The sequence below is a fragment of the Dunckerocampus dactyliophorus genome, chromosome 1 (genome assembly GCF_027744805.1).
Source record: "Dunckerocampus dactyliophorus isolate RoL2022-P2 chromosome 1, RoL_Ddac_1.1, whole genome shotgun sequence".
NCBI classification, from domain to species: domain Eukaryota; kingdom Metazoa; phylum Chordata; class Actinopteri; order Syngnathiformes; family Syngnathidae; genus Dunckerocampus; species Dunckerocampus dactyliophorus.
Genome location: NC_072819.1, coordinates 16,986,456 through 17,005,091, shown reverse-complemented (window position 1 = coordinate 17,005,091; position 18,636 = coordinate 16,986,456). Strand labels below are relative to the sequence as shown.

The following is an 18,636-nucleotide window of genomic DNA, read 5'->3' as shown; positions in this document are numbered from 1 at the left end:
CACTAGGCTGGCTACTATAGAGAATATTAGTAGAAAAAATGTGGATTTACCTCCTGCCACGTTGACATGCATTTCCACGGTCAAAAGTTGTAATGGGTTTTTGACTTCTTATTTCCATCTGAAAGTATCAAAACAATTATTGTTTGCCAAAATGCCAAAGCATCTGACGAGGTGAATGGTGTCTTTTGGAAATGTAAACAAGCTTTCTCCGTCTCCTGGAGTGTTACAGCAAAAGCCTTCAACACAATGAGCGGGTATAATATAAAAAACATATAACAAACATAAGAAATTCATCCAGAACTGGACCATAACAACTGAGAAAGTAATGGTTTGAACAATAGCGTCTGTGTGGGAACTTCTGGTTTAAACGTCACTTGCTCCTCCTCCTCCAGATTCCGGAAGAAGTGATGAAAATTGTAAAAAATTGTAAATATTTCAACGTTTGTGCACACATCTAATACAGGAAATATGTCTTCAATATTATTTTTCACAGCAATAATGGTGCCCTGAGCACTGCGTGTTTTATTTTGTAGCTAATATTAACAGTGGTTAACTTCTTTTTATACTTGTATGGCAGTTCATTATGGTAAGAAATTAGATGCAAATATGACTCACTTTTGGCATTTTTGTCATTAAAGTTAAAGACTGTGTGTATTGTTAGTTTTATTATTTACAGCTGTTAACTTCTTTTTCCACCTGCGTGACAGTTAAGAATATTAAAAACGTAGCTGCGACCCGACTCATCTTTGCATTATAAAACGATAAAACGTTGGAGTTTTTTGGAGGTGCTTTAATAGCGGACTTTGTAGGCAGAATAGGTGTGTCCCATTACGTGCCTTAATTAGCTGCCTTTTTTTTAGCTGTTTTTATTATCTTTAGAACGCACAGAAGAAAGATTGTGGATGATGGACAAAATTCCCCACAAAAGTGTGGTTTTCCTTTAAGATCCAGCAGCGCAAAATGTAAATTCTTGCCATTTACCAAGTGGTCTTAAAATTTTTATCAGGAGTGTATATTATCATTAAGGTTTTACGTTAAAGCTGCTTTAAAAAAAAAAAAAGCCCAAAAGTCTCATGCAAGCAATTAGGCTTTAAACAGACTAGAATAAAAAAAGCTTCACAAAGTGCTCATTGTGTCGTTGTTGTTATTTTGTGTGATTGCCAAGCGAGCTTGTTCCAAAAAACACTTTCATCACTCCGCATTATAATATTTGGCACCGGGGGGGCGTTGGAAACAAGGCAGTGGGACTAATGGGCCTTTTGAAGTTCTAAACAATCCGCTGAATAAAAGGCAACAAATGTGTGCTCAGATTATAGGCAAAGTCTCACAGTAAATGCTAAAGGCTTGTTTGTTCTAGTCAGCTGGTAGTTGTGTACGCCTTTGCCCAAACACACTCCATTTTTGTTCCACAACACTTTCATCTTTATTGCGTTTAATGTCTTTTATAATACTTAAGGCCACCATCTGGAGATGTGTTTTCCTCCCTCACAGATAATCAGTGCTATCACGCCAACCGTATGACGCAAGCATGGCGTTTACAGCAAAGTTACCAAGATCTCAAGTTGTGTCGCAAAGATCAGTCAATGTTGGCAAGAAAGACGCAATGGACATGTTGTGTCGTGCATCTCATCAGGAAACGACTCAATCAAAAACTATTGTCTTTCAAACACCGATGAGTTTATTTTCCAATGATATGTAAATATATACATATACATATCTATATTTTTTTATACAGGATATGTATATATATATATGTATTGTATATATGTATATATATATTTTTATAGATATATATACACAGGACAGTTCTGGGCCCCATGAGAAATAATCACCTAGCGCCCCCCCCCACGCATTTTAACTGAGCCAACAAGACAATTAACATAAGTTAAATTCTGAAGGTTTGCAAATGTCTTGCTTCTTCTTGTTCAATACTGACAGTGCAATATTTACAGCTAGTCCATGCAACAGTCTGCATACTGTATAGCAGTGGTTCCCAAAATGTTTGCAATCGTGTACCCCTTCAGACATTTGACTTGAAGCCATGTAGCCCCTACTGCTGCACAGTTAACAAACATAAACCATTTTTACATTTAATTAAATTGAAATATTAAACATGATTAACTGGTTAATTAATTTTATAGTACCGGAAGTAATTGTGGTTCAAAAATGTCTACTGTGCGCGGTAAAATTTGGATAAAAGGTGAGCACTGATAAATAGATACATATCTTTTATTTGGCATGCCAGTGTTTTGGGCCATGACTGCATGGGGCCAAACTGGGGGGTTTAATCCAAGCACCAAACTGTAATGGATTTGTCAGAAAAATAAGAGCACAAGCAACACAGTGCATGTTTTGACAAATTATCACCCTTTTGTGTGCAGCGGTAACACAAATAAATACAGTCAAAAATGACCCCCGCCTGTATGTGGCCATCGGCAGAAAAAGTTTGGACATGCCTAGAAGAGCAAACACGCCCAAATTCCTTTTAACCGAACCAAACATGACAAATGTGAACACACCCTTAGTTCTTTGTCTAACATTTGACATTCTATCGGTGACAATTTGACCCCAACACCAGATGAATTCCACTCTTTCTTAAGCCAAGGTCGCAACCGGTCATACGGGCTCCTACGGCCCGTGTGCGTACAAAATAAAAGCCAGAAACACACAGAGGGTGTGCGTGTGACTCGCTGATTTCCAAGCCGTAGACTGGCCGCAAAGGTTCTTTGTCAAGTCAAACAATCTCTACGGCCGCTTATGTTTTTTTCAGGTTGCAAGACTAACTTACGCACTTGGTACATCTTTGTGCGTCGCTCGTACGGCCAATGTGTGTCTTTTGTACATTTTGCTGGTGTCAGGTTTGGGTGAAAAGTAAAATATTTTCGGATGTCGCACTTACAGTCTCCAATGTGTGTCGTGTGCCACACATGCACCCCACATAGTGCGGCCAACGAACATTGAGATATTTTGTACGTCCTCCAACTATTACTCCTTCATTGTCACCACAAGTACGTTCTTCACAAACAAAAAGAACACAGCGATTTGGGGAAAGCCAAAAATCGCACGGCCAAAAAAAATTGTACATCCGGTTGTGACCTAAGCTTTAGGGGAAATCCAAATAAATTAAAGGCCTACTGCATTGTTATGGATGGTTGCTGAGGTCAACTCTTGTAACTAGCCCCGTAACTAGCCCCAAGATTTGAAAAACAAATTGTTGATTCACCAATAAAACCCCCAAAAACAATTGGACACTGTGTATAAAACAGTTGGTTCATCTCCAAGCTACCTTGCAGTCATCATTGTCTGGATAACAGTCATCCAAAGTGCTGCTGGCTCTGCTCAGCCTGAAAGTTGCGGTCCGGGCACACCTTCTGCACCAGCCTGTAGTCTGTCCCAGTGAAGGCAATAAAAATGCATATGACCTTAAAGGGTTTGGCGCAGATCCACGCTGCCTGTGACTGGGTGTTTTCCGAGTAGCAGGTTTGGCCCGGGTCGTACATGCAGGGCTTGGTCTTCTTGGACCGATTGGTTCTTTGGTACTCCACGCGGCAGTTGAGCTCGGTCATGACCATCAAATCCTGCTGCTGCTTGGGAAGGTCTGGAGGGGTTGAACTGGTGGATTGAAACTGGGATGCTAGGTCTGGTAATAGGACAGAGTTCCTGGTGTGAATGCTTGGAATTCCCGGATCCAGAACCTCCAAGGCAAGCGCCTTAGAAGGTGGCACAATGCTGACGGTTATATTGCCCAAATGCGAGGAGTTATGGCGGAAATAGACGCTGAACGTGCCGTTGATGTGGTCCACAATCTTCCCGGTCACCAGAAGGCTGAATTTCAGTGTTTTCACATTGAAGTAAAAATCGCCCCAACCCAAAATCTTCTTGGACTTGGGGGACACTTTTGGATGAGGCTTGGATTTGGATGGAGGGTTGTACAGATGTTGATCGAGGGAGAAGTTCCGAGGCCACCCGTACGGGCCTAGAGAGCCATATGCGGGGGTTTTGTATTTGGTGGAGATGATCTGTAAGTCCTTGGAGATGTGTTTGACCTTGAAAGACACTCCAACAGCGTCTACTCTTCCTTCTTCATCTGCTCGCCGTTGTTGGCTTGAGGCTTTGGTTGTTTCTTGGACCTGTGGAGAACCAAACATGAATTGATTTAATGACGTTTTAACGATGTTCTAACAGTAGTAGCCTTTGTTAAAGGCTGGGGTATAGCTTTATAAAAAATTAACGTGCCAACCCAGCATGATGTTGCTGCTAGAATGTGAGTGTAAAGTTAGCACTGCAGCTCACATAGCTATGCTAGTGTTGCTAACGTTTGTGTCCTCCTGTCCCGCTCCTTAATGTTGCGTTGTTGTACGTGATATATGGCATCTATTACATTGGACAAGTGCAGAGTTATAGTGTATATGTAAAAAGTGGATAAAGTACACAATAGCACTTCTTGGAGACATGGACCCATTGGGCAACCATAGATCATTAGCATTAAAGCTAGAGACACCAAATCCATGCAAGAAACCTTCATTCAACAATAAATGTGTGTGTGGGTGTGTGTGTGTGTGTGTGTGTGTGTGTGTGCGTGTGTGTGTGTCTGTGTGTGTGTGTGTGTGTGGGTGGGTGTGTGTTTGTGTGTGTATACAGTAAAAGGGACAAAGAGGACATACAGTATTTCACTGCATCAACGTAACAAGGTACAGAGGTAATCAATTCAAATAATGACACTGTGTAATGCCAGTGATGAAATTGGCTGCGATCAATAGGTCGTCTCCTTCAGGACTAGAAGGACTAGAAGTAACAAGCCTATGTCAACCTGTCAATCAAAATGCTCAGGTTGAACATACGCTCATCATAAATATTACAAGACCAGTTGAAAAATTGCAAGAATTTACATTTTGCCCTGTTGGATCTTAAGGCGCTTATAGAGCTTCAAAATGCAAAAAGAAGAATGACAGTCCTGATGGCTTTCAATGTTACTGGTATGACAAAGACACCCCGTCTGAGATGTTTTCCACATGGCACAGTGGAGGAGGCGCATGACCTTGCTTGCTTGCTTTTTCCTTCAATGGCACAATGGAGCTTCAGGTTGTGCAGGGGCGTCAAATGGCAGCTGGCTATGTGGAGATGTTGCAGGGGGAACCCCTGATGACTGAAGGCCCTCGTCTGTGTGGTAATGACTGGGTTTTTCAACAGTACAAGGCTGCAGTTATTTATTGGGCAACAATTATTTCAATGATCTTGGGCTGAAGTGAAATTTGAGCAGTAAATGTGTTGGTAGCTTCTGTTTCAGATGACATTCAGCCAGTGATGAGCATAATACAGTACACGGGCCGCATGCGGCCCACTGTGTTGTTCAAAATGGCCCGTCTGGCTTTTCATTGTATTGTATGTTAAAAGTTAGGCTATCTAAGGGTATATTGTTTTTGTCCTGCCATTGATTCCATATATATATATATATTTTTTTTAATAGAATTATTTGTCACACTCCTCTTGACAGTCTTCACTCTTGTTTTGGTTTTCCTATGTTTTCACCATCATTTCCTGTTTAGGACTTTTACTTTGTGTTTTTGTATTTACTGTTTGGTACAGTATAGAATACTACCTGTATACTTTTGATGTATTATCATTATTATTGCTATTTTATAAATGCATATTTATTGGTTCCATTAGACTGATTTGACATGTATCTATGTAACTATGTTTTTAGCTTATTTTTCCACTTCAAAAAGTCAACCTCTGGTGAAATTTTTTAAGAAGGTAAAAGAGCAGTAAACATTTTTGAATGTGTCATTTCAAGTAAATGAGACAGAGTATTTTAATCTGTATTGTGTCTGTTTTAATGTTGGAAATCTCATTGCATCAAGTTTACAGAGAGTCACCATCCTAAAATAGCAAAGCTGACACCAAATGCATTGTGCACTTCCACTTGTCAGACTCCAGCTCCTCTCATTAAAAACTCCAATTTTAAGTAAAACATGTGGCTGCAGAGTGGGCGACAGCTTCGACTTTTTAATGTGAGGCAAAACTTTTTCCCCGTGAAACTTTGCATTCCATATTTCCAGGGAAGAAAAAAACAGCTCCCATGGAGGATGTCATTCAGCAGCATCCCTTCCAGCCACCTCGACCACGCTATCACAGTTGTTGTCATTGTGTCACAGGCACTGCAGCGACAGAATACTGTATGTGTGCTGCTCTCAGCTAGCCCAATTAGAGCCTTTCAGTGTGACAGCCATGTCAGTGCCTCTGTGACAGCATACCGGCTCAAGTGATGGTGGAATAAACACCTGAGGAAACCCAAACCCCAGAGAGGTCTGAGATGTGTAATTGTTTCGTGAATGATATGGTCACTGGCTATAAAAAACTGGTTATAATTGGTTCCAGACCAATCTTTTCTTAGTTCAAGCATAGAAAAACTGTTTATGACTTTCTAAATATGTTTTTTCCATTAATAGAGCCATGAAATAACACCCCTATATTCACCTTTACCCGCCTACGATTCTTTGTTTACACCACATTGCTAATGCACAGGCTATGGGATCACTGCAGGGACACAAGAGACAGCTACGGCTTTAAGCACAGCATGCTAGAGAGCTAACTAGTTAGCTTCCAATTTATTTATTCTAACCTTAAGAAAGGCTTTCAATAGGAGTCGGAAGTAGGACAAAGTAAAAAGCCAAAAAATTCCCACTGCCACACGGAATGGGAGGAGAACTTTTTTTCACTCTGTCATGTCGACATGCTATGGCTGACTACATGCAGTCTTAATGGCATGTCACGTCTCAGCAATGTTTTGTAGTAACCAGAATACGACGTAAGACTTACTTTCTATATTTTTGATTAATAATGGGCCATAGTCAACCACGAAACAGTGATCGTTTATTAATTAATCCATTTTTGAAAAACCGTAATCAAGTGAAGCAGCAATGTTTGTACTGCAATGCAGTGACGGACGACTGTAAATTTTTGATGAACTGATGAACAACCTATTTCATTTTAATGGTTGGTTGCAATAAATTGCTTAGTTAAAATTTTAATGCCCATTTCTTCTTTCTGCATTTTGAAGCTCTACCTCCTTAAGATCCAAAAGTGCAAAATGTAAATTCTTGCAATTTTACAACTGGTCTTAAAATTGAATCAGGAGTGTATATATTTTTATACTTGTGTTTGTCCATCCATCCATTTCCTTTGCCGCTAATCCTCACTAGGGTCACGGGGGCATGCTGGAGCCTATCCCAGCTGACTTGGGGCACGAGGCAGGGTACACCCTGGTCGCCAGCCAATCGCAGGGCACATATAGACAAACAACCATTCACACTCACATTCATACCTATGGACAATTTAGAGTCTCCAATTAACCTAACATGCATGTGTGAGGAAACCAGAGCACACGGAGGAAACATGCAAACGCCACACAGAGATGCCCAAACAGAGATTCGAACCCAGATCTTCCGGATCTCCTGACTGTGTGGCTAACTTGCTAACCACTAGGTCACCGTGCGGCCCCACACTTGTGTTTGTAAATGTGAGTTTTGTACATTTGCATTGTCCGTATGCAGTGACATCTGGTGAGGTTCATGGCTGATGAGGCACTGACTCCTTTGGAGTTTTTGTTTCACTTTCTTGTACTTTAATCAATGTTAACACAGTTAATACAAGAAAAAGAAGAAAAAGAAGAGAATAATTCACTATTGTTAAAAATGTTGTTTTCAAGATATTTTCTGAGACCTGGAACCCCATCATTGAATATGTGAAAACTTTTTTTTTCTTTCAAAGTCTAAAAATGCCTAAATGATTGATGATCATAATGAACTGAATCACACTGCACGAAAAACTGTTGTGTATTTGTAGTTTTATGTGTTTATTTATTTATTTGTATTTTTATTTTCCCACGGGAGAGACATGGGGATATTTTATCACACTACAGCAAACAATTGTGTGAAATTTGACAATGTTTTCAAATACTTACTAATCTTATTTATTATTATAAAACTGAAAACAATTTGTGGTCTTACCTTTATTTGTATCCAAAGTACAAGCGCCTATCCTCCATGAAAACTTGTTCCTTTGTTGTAAAAGTCTGTTTATCTTCTGTTTTTGGTATATATGTTTATGTGTTTATGTTTCTTATGTTCTTATTTCTTGTGTTTTCTTTCTTTTCTTGGGAGAATGAACAGAATAAGATTTTCATTGCATGGTATAACTGCTGTTTTACCATGCACATGACAATAAAACTCTCTTGAATCTCTTGAATCTTGAATCTTGAATCTTGTTTCGTTTACAAGTCCAGATTAGATACATTTTTGACCATGAATATATAATCAATCTTGGAAGTCAGATTCATTCATTCAGCACAGCATAAAAATATCTTTATTGCATTTGACTTGTTGCTGACTCCAGCTGATACATTGATGCTGGCGCTGCTGTTTGTGTCTTTCAAGAAATTTCCTCTCTGTAGAAGCATGGCAGCGACAAGCACCTGCCAGCTCACATACGCCCCCGCCCCTTCACGGTGAAGAGTATACTGTGCGCCTGGCCATATGATTTCATTGTATTTTATTGTCCGACTAGCAAGAATAATGATGTCACACATTAAAGACATTACAGACACTTCTGAAAGCTATGGTGTGCAATAACTGTTTGTACAACATCACATGCTGACAAACAGAAATCACCATCGAACTCAGTGTTGTGCGCTCAGAGTGTTGCAGAAGAAGTTAACATTATTCTTTTTTTTACTTTTTCATCTTAAAAGGTGCCTCCCCTGGTACTCATACATGCAAATTACAGTACATATGCGTGCATGTGTTATACATAGATATACCTTTACAAATATTATACTGCATTTTAAAGTATCTATCCTAACTACAGTAATAGGCCAGGCGTGTCCAGACGTTTTCCACCGTGGGCCGCATACTGAAAACTCTAAAAAAGCCTTTGGGGGCCATTTTAATGTTTAAAAATAGTTTCAACAGGCTAAAACCAACCCATGTAGATATGTTAAGAGGTTATGTACAGTATATATTTAAAGAAAAAACAGCTACATGTCAGATTTGTTTTGTAGGTGACAAAGCTATTGGTATTAGCGTTGTTACTCTCACCATTTCTAATTTTTCTCATTATGTTACACCTCATTTTTTTTCTTTTTTCAAATATTGTTGGATTTTTCTTTGTGTGGTATTTTTAGAATGTGCCACAAGCCAATAATGAAAAATGAGCTGCAAATGGCCCCCAGGAACAGGAACTCAAACAAACACATACTAAGGAAATGAGTCCAGAAACAGCATTATAAGTCTTTATTGTACTACATATTGATATGGTATTTACATCACTAAACCGTATTCATATTAATTAAATGATATTTCGGAAAGAAAGAAGTACTAAGTTGTCCCTCCTGTGTAGTACCTCGCATAAGTGAGTCCACTCCTCGCATTTCGGCAAGCATTTTTACTACACTGTATCTTCACAGGGGACAATACTAGAACAAAAATAAGCTTGGATATACTTTAGAGTAGTCAGTACACAGCTTATATATCAGTATAGATTTACTATCCAAAGAAAATGAGTCAACAGTTAGACATTATTGTCTAAATAACTGCATGTCCATTGTCATTGTCTAAATAACTGCATGTCCATCAGCGTTGAGTTAGTAATTCAAACAGCCTTGCGGCCTATGGGGCAGTTACGATGGAGCCCAGTGAACTCTGCATAGCCCCGGCAAGTGGCCGGCCAAATGTGAGAAGAATACAAGCAATTCTGTTAATCTATGTTCATGATAAATAGTTTAAATGTTATTTGATTTATGAAAAAAACATTTCAGGGAGTATATTTTGTCCGCTATGCATTCTACATAAGTGGTTTATTAGTTTTGTCCAAATATGCCAGTGGGCTCGAGCACATCCACCATCAAAGCTCAAATCAAAAACTGTCATTTTGAAAATGTCCAGTGCATCACAACGACATTGCCTTCATAATCAGGAGTAACAAGCCGAGGTTGTGTACTCACCACAGAGGGAAAAAGCCACAAGCAGGTGACGGTCAGCTTCCAACACAAAGACTTCATCTCGGACCAGCAAACATCCATTCAGTGAACTCAAGGAGGAGGATGCTTTCACTGAGAGCCTCCAGAAGAAGCGCAGGACATTCTGCAATGAGAGCCCCCCACCCCCAAAGTGAGTTCCCTCAACAAGCACACATACAGTACACACACATCTCTGGTGAGCTCAGTCTGACAGTCATCCACTGTCCTCGCACATTTAAAACCACCACGAGCCTGCTAAAGTGGATTCATCCAAATAAGAGGATTTGTACAAATGATACTGACAAGTCAGCTAATATTCTGACAAATCCTAAAAATACTGTACATATTCATGGAAAGTCGTTACATTAGCAATAACCAGACAAGACTGTTTTAAATGTTGTGTTAGCTTGCCATATAACTATTGCTAATATGATAAGGAACCTCAGTAAAAGACAAAGCTGTACTTAAAAACATAATTAAATATAATATTACATTATTATGGCGCAACCAAAAAGCAAGTTATGAAGTCTTAATAGTAGAAAGCAAATATATTAATAAATAAATGTAGTATCCCCCAAAAATGAGTGCACCCCTCACATCTAAACAAGAATCTTAATCAAAGTTGATCAATTACAGTATATATCTTCTCAAGGCACAATATTATAGAAAGTAAACTTGGATATGTGGTGATGGGGGTATGGGGGGGGCGTAATGTTTTTAACTCTGTAAATTTGTGTTTCATTTCATGTGCACTACAAATGCTTTATAAATCAATTTTGATTTGATTGGATTTGATTTGATTTGAATGTTGCCGGCACTGTGGCAGCTGCGATTCACTGATGGAATGAACATTGGATAGTAGGGGTGTCACAAGATCTCGTGTCACAAGATCTCGCAAGATCGCAAAAAAATGTCTTGTGGGCACAAGGCCTGGGATGATAATTAATAAATAAATTAATCACACAATAAATGAAAATTAACTTGACAATTTTACCGACCTCAATATATTGCCATGTACATATGTGTCTGTTTTTTGTGTGATAACAAAATTTATATTTTAGCAATGTTTTCTTCTCCTGAGTTTAGTCTAAATAGTCCAACAGCCCTTATATATTTCTTCCAGTGTCTCTTCTGTGAGGTGAACAGGGTCACGTGACCCCGGTCAGTGGTGCTTGGCGGTTTGACTGATTTATTGTTCATTATCTGGGAAGAAGAAGTGTCTGTTTTGTATGAAAAGCTTCAGTGTATGTGCTTTACGTCCTTATGATATAAGCCTGCATGTTTCTTTGTTTCGGGACACTTTCCAGCAGACAGCAACAATGAATGGTCTCTCTCAAAGCTTCAATGATAAAATAGATAAAAGACCATTTGTTCCTGTGGACAATATTAAATGATTACAAACACTGCCAAAACAAATTTTGGTGTGAGAAGTGGGATTCCTGGATCGATCTATGGCCCGGCGACTGAGAGTGACTGATTATCCGGATTACCAAATTTGATCTGCCTCCTTCCCAGCATATTTTGGATGGGGGGACCGCACGTAAACCGGACTGCGACTGGGTGCCACGGGATTCTACCAAACCCTTTTTGGGACAATCCTAAATTATAGGGGTGAGTAAATTTGTTGATATTTTGTCCAGCTGAAACATTTTGGCATACAGTGGCTGAATTTCCATGTGACACCACTCCATGCCGAAAAAAATAAGAAGGACTCTTATTTTGGTATAACAATGACAACTTAGGCTGTCTTAGGACACCTACAAATTCAGACGTAATTTCTTTAAGTGCAAGAGATCCGTGACTTATTTTATGTAAGTCCGGCCATGAGCTTCGCACAGAGACAGGGTCCTGTTGCGTAGGGCATTCAGTGTTGTTGTTGGGGTGGGGAAGACGTTCCTGGCCTGGTAACTTTGGTTATTTTGGTAACAACGACAACTTAGGCTGTCTTCGGACACCTAGAAATTCAGACGTCATTTCCTGTGCAAGAGATCCGGGACTTATTTTATGGAAGTCTGGCCTTGAACTCTGCACAGGGAGTCCTATTAAGCACCTATTTAAGGCCCACCCATTTCCATTCAAACCACGCCCACTTCAGTCTGATGACCCGCCCACTCCGAATACAGATTTGGATATGGATAATTTAGATGGGTGAACAGATACAGATACAGATACAGATACAGATACAGATTCAGATACAGATAGTGGTGTTCTCGCTCATCCCTAATTATAAGTGGCAAACTTACCTGGAAACCATCTATTAAACATGCACAGAGCAAAATATCAAGAAACACTGTAATACATAAAGCAAAGAAGGTCTTAGATAATAAATCCCACCACACTCTATACTGTTCACTAGTCTCATCTTATTTGCAGTACTGTGCTGAGGTTTGGGGTAACAACTACAAAACATCATTGTATTCATTAACTATTCTTCAGAAGAGAACAATACAGATCATCAGGAACACAAGTCAAAGCTACTCAAGCTTACTGACATTGTACAATACCAAACAGCACAAATGATGTTCAGTGTAAAAAATAAACTAATACCAGGGAATATCCAGCAGAGTGTTACAATCTAAGGAAAAAATGTAACTTTAAAGAACCAAGATTTCGTACTACCAGAAAACGTTTTTGTTGATCAGTATACTAGGTGAGACATCTGAAGGGATTTAGTGTGGAATTGAAGCAATGTACAAATATGAGACAGTTTAAAATGATGTATCAAAATATTATTATTAAAAGATATGAGGATGAAGGAGGTGTGGCCAATCATTAGGTGCTTTATGCGTCTGTGTAGGCTCTCAGTCGTACAGGAGTTGTCCATCGAGGAAAAGGCTTCTTGAGACGTCATCTGTACTTCTGTGTAGAAGGTGTCGGACGTTTCGCTCCTCATCCGAAGAGCTTCGTCAGCAAACTAATAAGTGCTGGTAGCTTAGGCCTTAAATACAGTAAGAGTGGGCGGAATTGGTGTGCCAACACCCTCCTCCTATTGGTTCGTTACACTAAGCCTGGGCGGAGCAGTGGTATAATCCTATCCTGTTATTCACACCTACGATAAAAGGGAAGTGTCGCTCCCTGAATTGGGTATGAACGACTCTGATACTGGCTTGTTAGCATCTATTGTTCTGGCTCGGCCCTGCCTTCACCTCATTTGCAAGACTAAGAGCTGTGGGTTTTGGTCTCAGTAACCTGCTGAATACAGGGTCCAAATTAAACCTCAAACCACCATTCCGATTCAATGATGGGTTCTGTTGTTTGACAAAAATAGCTTCCTTTACTCCTCTTTCAAACCATCTGTTTTCTTTGGCCAAAATCTTTACCTCGCTGTCCTGAAAAGAGTGATTGGTAGCTTTCAGGTGTAGATGTACTGCTGATTGAGGACCACTAGCATTGTCCCTGCGATGTTGATAAAGCCTTTTTTGGAGCATTTGCTTAGTTTCCCCAATGTAGTGCTCTTTGCATTCCTCATCTTTACAGTGGATGGAATAGACCACATTGCTCTGTTTCTGGTTTGGAGCCTTGTCTTTAGGATGCACTAATTTTTGTCTCAGGGTATTTACTGGTTTGAAATAGGTAGGAATTTTGTGTTGCCATAAGATCCTCTGGAGTTTTTCGGAGACCCCCGCTACATAAGGGACTACCACTCCTCTCCTTTTTGCTTCTGTGGGCTTTTGGGTTTCTTTCCCTACTCTCTTCTTTTGACATTTGTTAAAAGCCCACCGTGGGTACCCACAGGTTGAGAGCGCTCTCTGGACATGTTGTGTCTCCTTTTTCTTTCCCTCAGCACTAGTTGGTATTTGTTCCGCTCTATGTTGGAGGGTCCTAATAACCCCTAGTTTATGTTGTAGTGGATGGTTTGATTCAAAAAGCAGGTATTGGTCAGTGTGTGTGGCCTTTCTAAAGACCTCTGTAAGTAGCTGTCTGTCCTTTCCTATAATTACCTTGCAGTCTAAGAAGGCTAGTTGGTTTTCTTTAGTGTCCTCGCGAGTAAATTTGATATTGGTGAGGTTTAATTTGGACCCTGTGTTCAGCAGGTTACTGAGACCAAAACCCACAGCTCTTAGTCTTGCAAATGAGGTGAAGGCAGGGCCGAGCCAGAACAATAGATGCTAACAAGCCAGTATCAGAGTCGTTCATACCCAATTCAGGGAGCGACACTTCCCTTTTATCGTAGGTGTGAATAACAGGATAGGATTATACCACTGCTCCGCCCAGGCTTAGTGTAACGAACCAATAGGAGGAGGGTGTTGGCACACCAATTCCGCCCACTCTTACTGTATTTAAGGCCTAAGCTACCAGCACTTATTAGTTTGCTGACGAAGCTCTTCGGATGAGGAGCGAAACGTCCGACACCTTCTACACAGAAGTACAGATGACGTCTCAAGAAGCCTTTTCCTCGATGCTTTATGTGTTGTTATTTATTTTTGGTTATTATATTTATTTAGTTTTGTTTTTGTGTGCATTATGAATGTGTGGTGCGTTATATGTCTGACTGTACTACATGGATATACTACTGTACATGATGTGCATGGGGCTACGAATGTAAGTACTGTATGTCTGTAAGTATGTGTGTATGTATGGATGTGTTAGAGATGGAAGGAAGTTGATTTGATATTTGCTTAAGGACAGGAAGTGGGAGTAAATAAGTTTTACTTCTTCCCACTCCTTTTCAAATATACAAGTGATTATGTTTCTTTTCATTTATTCTTTTTAGAGGAAAACTGTGCTTTCTTTATTGTTTGTTTTGCGCCTGATTAAAAAATATTCGAAACAAAAATTTCAATCAATCAAAAGTAATCCTCACAGGGCACCGAATTACAAAAATTAGGTCAAAAAATAGGGCAATCCAAAACAGAGGAGAGGAGAACCAGATGCAATGGATGTTGCTTCAACAAAGCAACAAATTGCCAACTTCTTACAATCAAAGGAGGTGGACATAGATATCAACACCAACGACACTTGTATCCCACTGTATGGCAGAAACAACACCACACCCATCATCATTGTTAAGTTCACCAAGAGGGAATTCAAAACCGCACTGCTGAAGCAGGGAAAGAAGCTGAGAGGCACAACCTTCTCCATCAGCCATCGCCAAATGGCGGACCTCGGCACAGATCCGAACCTAGTGTTGGCCCTTTAAGGACCCCTTACCAATTAAAGGGAATGGGAAATATAGTAATTATAATCATGTTCGCGGACCGATCACAGTGGCAGTTTGCGGGCGTAATTACTTCAATTGTTATGGTTAACTGGACAGAAACGCGGTCACATCAGTCAAAATGAGCCAATGAAATCGTTTGTTTACTTGCCGAGGGAATGACAACCATGGCTTGCTCAAAAGTAAGACAATTTCTTAGAGAAAACCGAACATTTAAAAGTGAATGGACAGAGCAATATGTGCTCATTCTTCCAGAATCTAGTGCCAAACCGCTGTGTCTCATATGCTTTGAAACTGGAGCGCTGGACAAAAGCGGGAATGTGACGTGCTATTATGAGACAAAACACAGATCATTCGAGGGGAAGTGTCCACCGAAGTCTGGTATGAGAGCACAGATAACAACGTATAGCCGAGTGTGAAATATCTACAACAGTCATAGCACATTCATTTACAGCACAGCAACATGCAAATGAGTGTTCACTAAGGACTGTGTGGGTATTGGAGCAAAACAAAACATCTTTCACTGAGTTGTTGAGTGCTTCTGCTGCAGAGATCTTACACAAAGGTAAACAAAATGAGGAATTGTGTGACAAATTCACGCAAATCCCAATGTCAGCTACAACAATTACAAGAAAATGTGAAACTTTAAGAGAATGTACCGTTGCAGCTTTTCTGTTAATGAGACACTTATTAAATTGTTATTATTTAATATTATTTTTTCAGCGAAACCGGCGCAGTTTTATTGAACTTAAAAATAAGCCTCTTGTGTTCATTCATTGTTTTCACAGTCAAACTTTGTATTATTTATGAGCAATTTGGTCCCGTTTTCTTTTGAATACAATTTATGTGCCAGAATAATTGTGTTGTAGGGTGATGTGCAGCGTTTCATTACATTTTATATGAGTTAGTCTGTTTGATGCAATTTAAAGCAAAATAAGGTTTGGACCTTCACTGTGAAAAAAGTGCATCAACAGACCTTACTCAATTTTAATTGAAGACCCCTGGTCTACATGAATGAGTATCTGACAAAACGCAACGCTGACATCGCCAAGAAAGCATGCGCCTTCCTGATTTCCTTTTTTTTTGCATGTTTGTCACACTTAAATGTTTCAGATGAAATTTAAATGTTAGTCAATGACAACACAACTGAACACAAATTGCAGTTTTTAAATTAAACCTTTTATTAAGGGAGAAAAAAAATCCAAACCTACATGGCCCCGTTTGAAAAAGTTTAGCTCTATCTGTCTAGAAAATGTTATAAAGCCATTTCTAAAGCTTTGGGACTCCAGCGAACCACAGTGAGAGCCATTATCCACAAATGGCAAAAAAATGGAACAGTGGTGAACCTTCCCAGGAATGGCCGGCCAACCAAAATGACCCCAAGAGTGCAGCGACGACTCATGTAAGAGGTCACAAAAGACCACACAACAACATCCAAAGAACTGAGACAGTTTCTGACAGTTTGTGCAGAAATTCTTTGGTTATGCAAACCACTTGTTTCAGCAACTGTCCGAGTGGCTGGTCTCAGATGATCTTGCTGGATGGTCCCACAGGATCACCAGCTGGAGCACCACAGGACAGGTCGTGCTTTCTTGGCGATGTCAGCATTGCGTTTTGTCAGATGCTCATTCATGTAGACCAGGGGTCTTGCTGGATGTGCTGGATGAACATCCTGGATGTGGAGGTCCTGGGCTGGTGTGGTTACACGTGGTCTGCGGTTGTGAGACTGCTTGAATGTACTGCCAAATTCTCTGAAACACCTTTGGAGACGGCTTATGGTAGAGAAATGAACTTTCAATACACGAGCAACAGCTCTGGTTGACATTCCTGCTGTCAGCATGCCAATTGCACGCTCCCTCAAACTGTGGCATTGTGCTGTGAGATAAAACTGCACATTTCAGAGTGGCCTTTTATTGTGGGCAGTCTAAGGCACACCTGTGCACTAATCATGGTGTCTGATCAGCATCTTGATATGGCACACCTGTGAGGTGGGATGGATTAAGTCAGCAAAGTAGTGCTCACTATCACAGATTTAGACAGATTTGTGAACAATATTTGAGAGAAATGGTGATACTGTGTATGTGGAAAAAGTTTTAGATCTTTGAGTTCATCTTATAAAAAATGGGAGCAAAAACAAAAGCATATATTATACGTATACGCATATTATTACACAAAATATATGTTGAAGTTCAAGTAATACCTGATGTGTTTGTATTGTCGTGTCATTAACGTGGAACGTCAATAACTTTGTGAATGTGCACCCCTAATACTGACACCTCTTATTATAACTTTGGGCCACGCCTTTGTACTTCACTTTTTGTTCGCGATCTCCATGTGAGAGGTAGGCGTCCGTACGGGTCCAGAAATTTGTGTTTTAGTTTATAACTTTCATTTCCTTTCTTGTCTTGTGTTGTAATCTGTGTAGGGTCTTGTTATTCGGCCACATTGCATCATTTGTGTGTTACTTCCATCAGTAAAACAAAGTGCAACCGCAGCTACCCCGTGTCTGTCATCACTCCTCATCCACAACGCTGAGACAAACACACACGCGCGCGCACACACACACACACGCGCGCGCACACACACAGTGGCTTTTCGAGCTATGGGCCACATGGGCGATTGCCCAGGGCGGCATTCTCCAGGGGGCGCCGCGGGTGAGGGAAATAAAAAAAATCCTATTTGCTAATGCTCAGTGCTCATCAAGTCAGCAAATATGTGTGGCAGATGGGCGCCCTCTACAGGCGTGATACTCGCGCCCCCATGCTGGTCAAACGTGATCAAACGTCCACCACGTGATGTGGCTCAAACCAAAGAAGAAGCAGGGGGCGGGAGCCCCTGGGCCTCAGGTTAATTACAAGGTAAAAACGTAAATTACAACACCAATTGCTCAAAAAGGAAACATATTTAATTGTTGATATTATATTATATGAAATATATTTGAGACCAAGAGTCTCAAAAATGTTATTTCACAAGTAAAATGTGAAATAAAATGGAGGGAACTGTGAGTGGATATGAGTTGGTTTAGCCTTACTTGACTGCTAGTTTGGTGACGGTGGGATATGATAAAATTAAAAAATGTAAAAATAAATTTGTGTAAAAAAAAAACATGGAAAATTCAAAGTCAAAACCATCAGGTGCACACACAAATCTCAAGAAAACCATGGAAGATACCAGCTAGATACCGGCTCTTAAATTAAACTCTTGAGCTATATACTCGATTTGATAAGACGGACAGTTTATTATAAATATAGTTAATTATCATACATTCAAGCTCATACATATTCCTGTCCTTCTGTTATAGCTGGTAAATCTGCGTTTGTGCTGTGAATGGAAGCAGACATTTTATATTGTGGTACTGTCCTAGTCCAGCAGGTGGCAGTAGTACTACTTTTTACAGATGCCAGCAAACAAAGAACACAGCATCAAATATTTGTCAACATTAGGACTTTTTTATTGTCGAAAA

At 40.0% G+C, this 18,636-nt stretch overlaps 1 protein-coding gene across 1 annotated transcript; it reads right to left on the bottom strand.

Moving 5' to 3' along the window:
• Positions 1 to 1,094: 1,094 nt before the first annotated feature.
• Positions 1,095 to 10,140, bottom strand: LOC129193972 (neurexophilin-4-like). Its single transcript, XM_054798820.1, has 2 exons — positions 10,001 to 10,140; positions 1,095 to 4,130 (listed from the first exon to the last, which is right to left on the bottom strand). The coding sequence occupies exons 1-2, from the start codon at positions 10,076 to 10,078 to the stop codon at positions 3,315 to 3,317; spliced, it is 894 nt and encodes a 297-aa protein (XP_054654795.1). The 5' UTR covers positions 10,079 to 10,140; the 3' UTR covers positions 1,095 to 3,314.
• Positions 10,141 to 18,636: the final 8,496 nt, after the last annotated feature.

What these genes read in the sequence shown, in the direction of transcription:
- LOC129193972 (XM_054798820.1), bottom strand. Translation starts at nt 10,078, where the DNA reads ATGGATGTTTGCTGGTCCGAGATGAAGTCTTTGTGTTGGAAGCTGACC. An exon ending in TGTGGCTTTTTCCCTCTGTG is followed by an intron (nt 4,131 to 10,000) that starts GTGAGTACACAA and finishes GGTTCTCCACAG; the next exon opens with GTCCAAGAAACAACCAAAGC.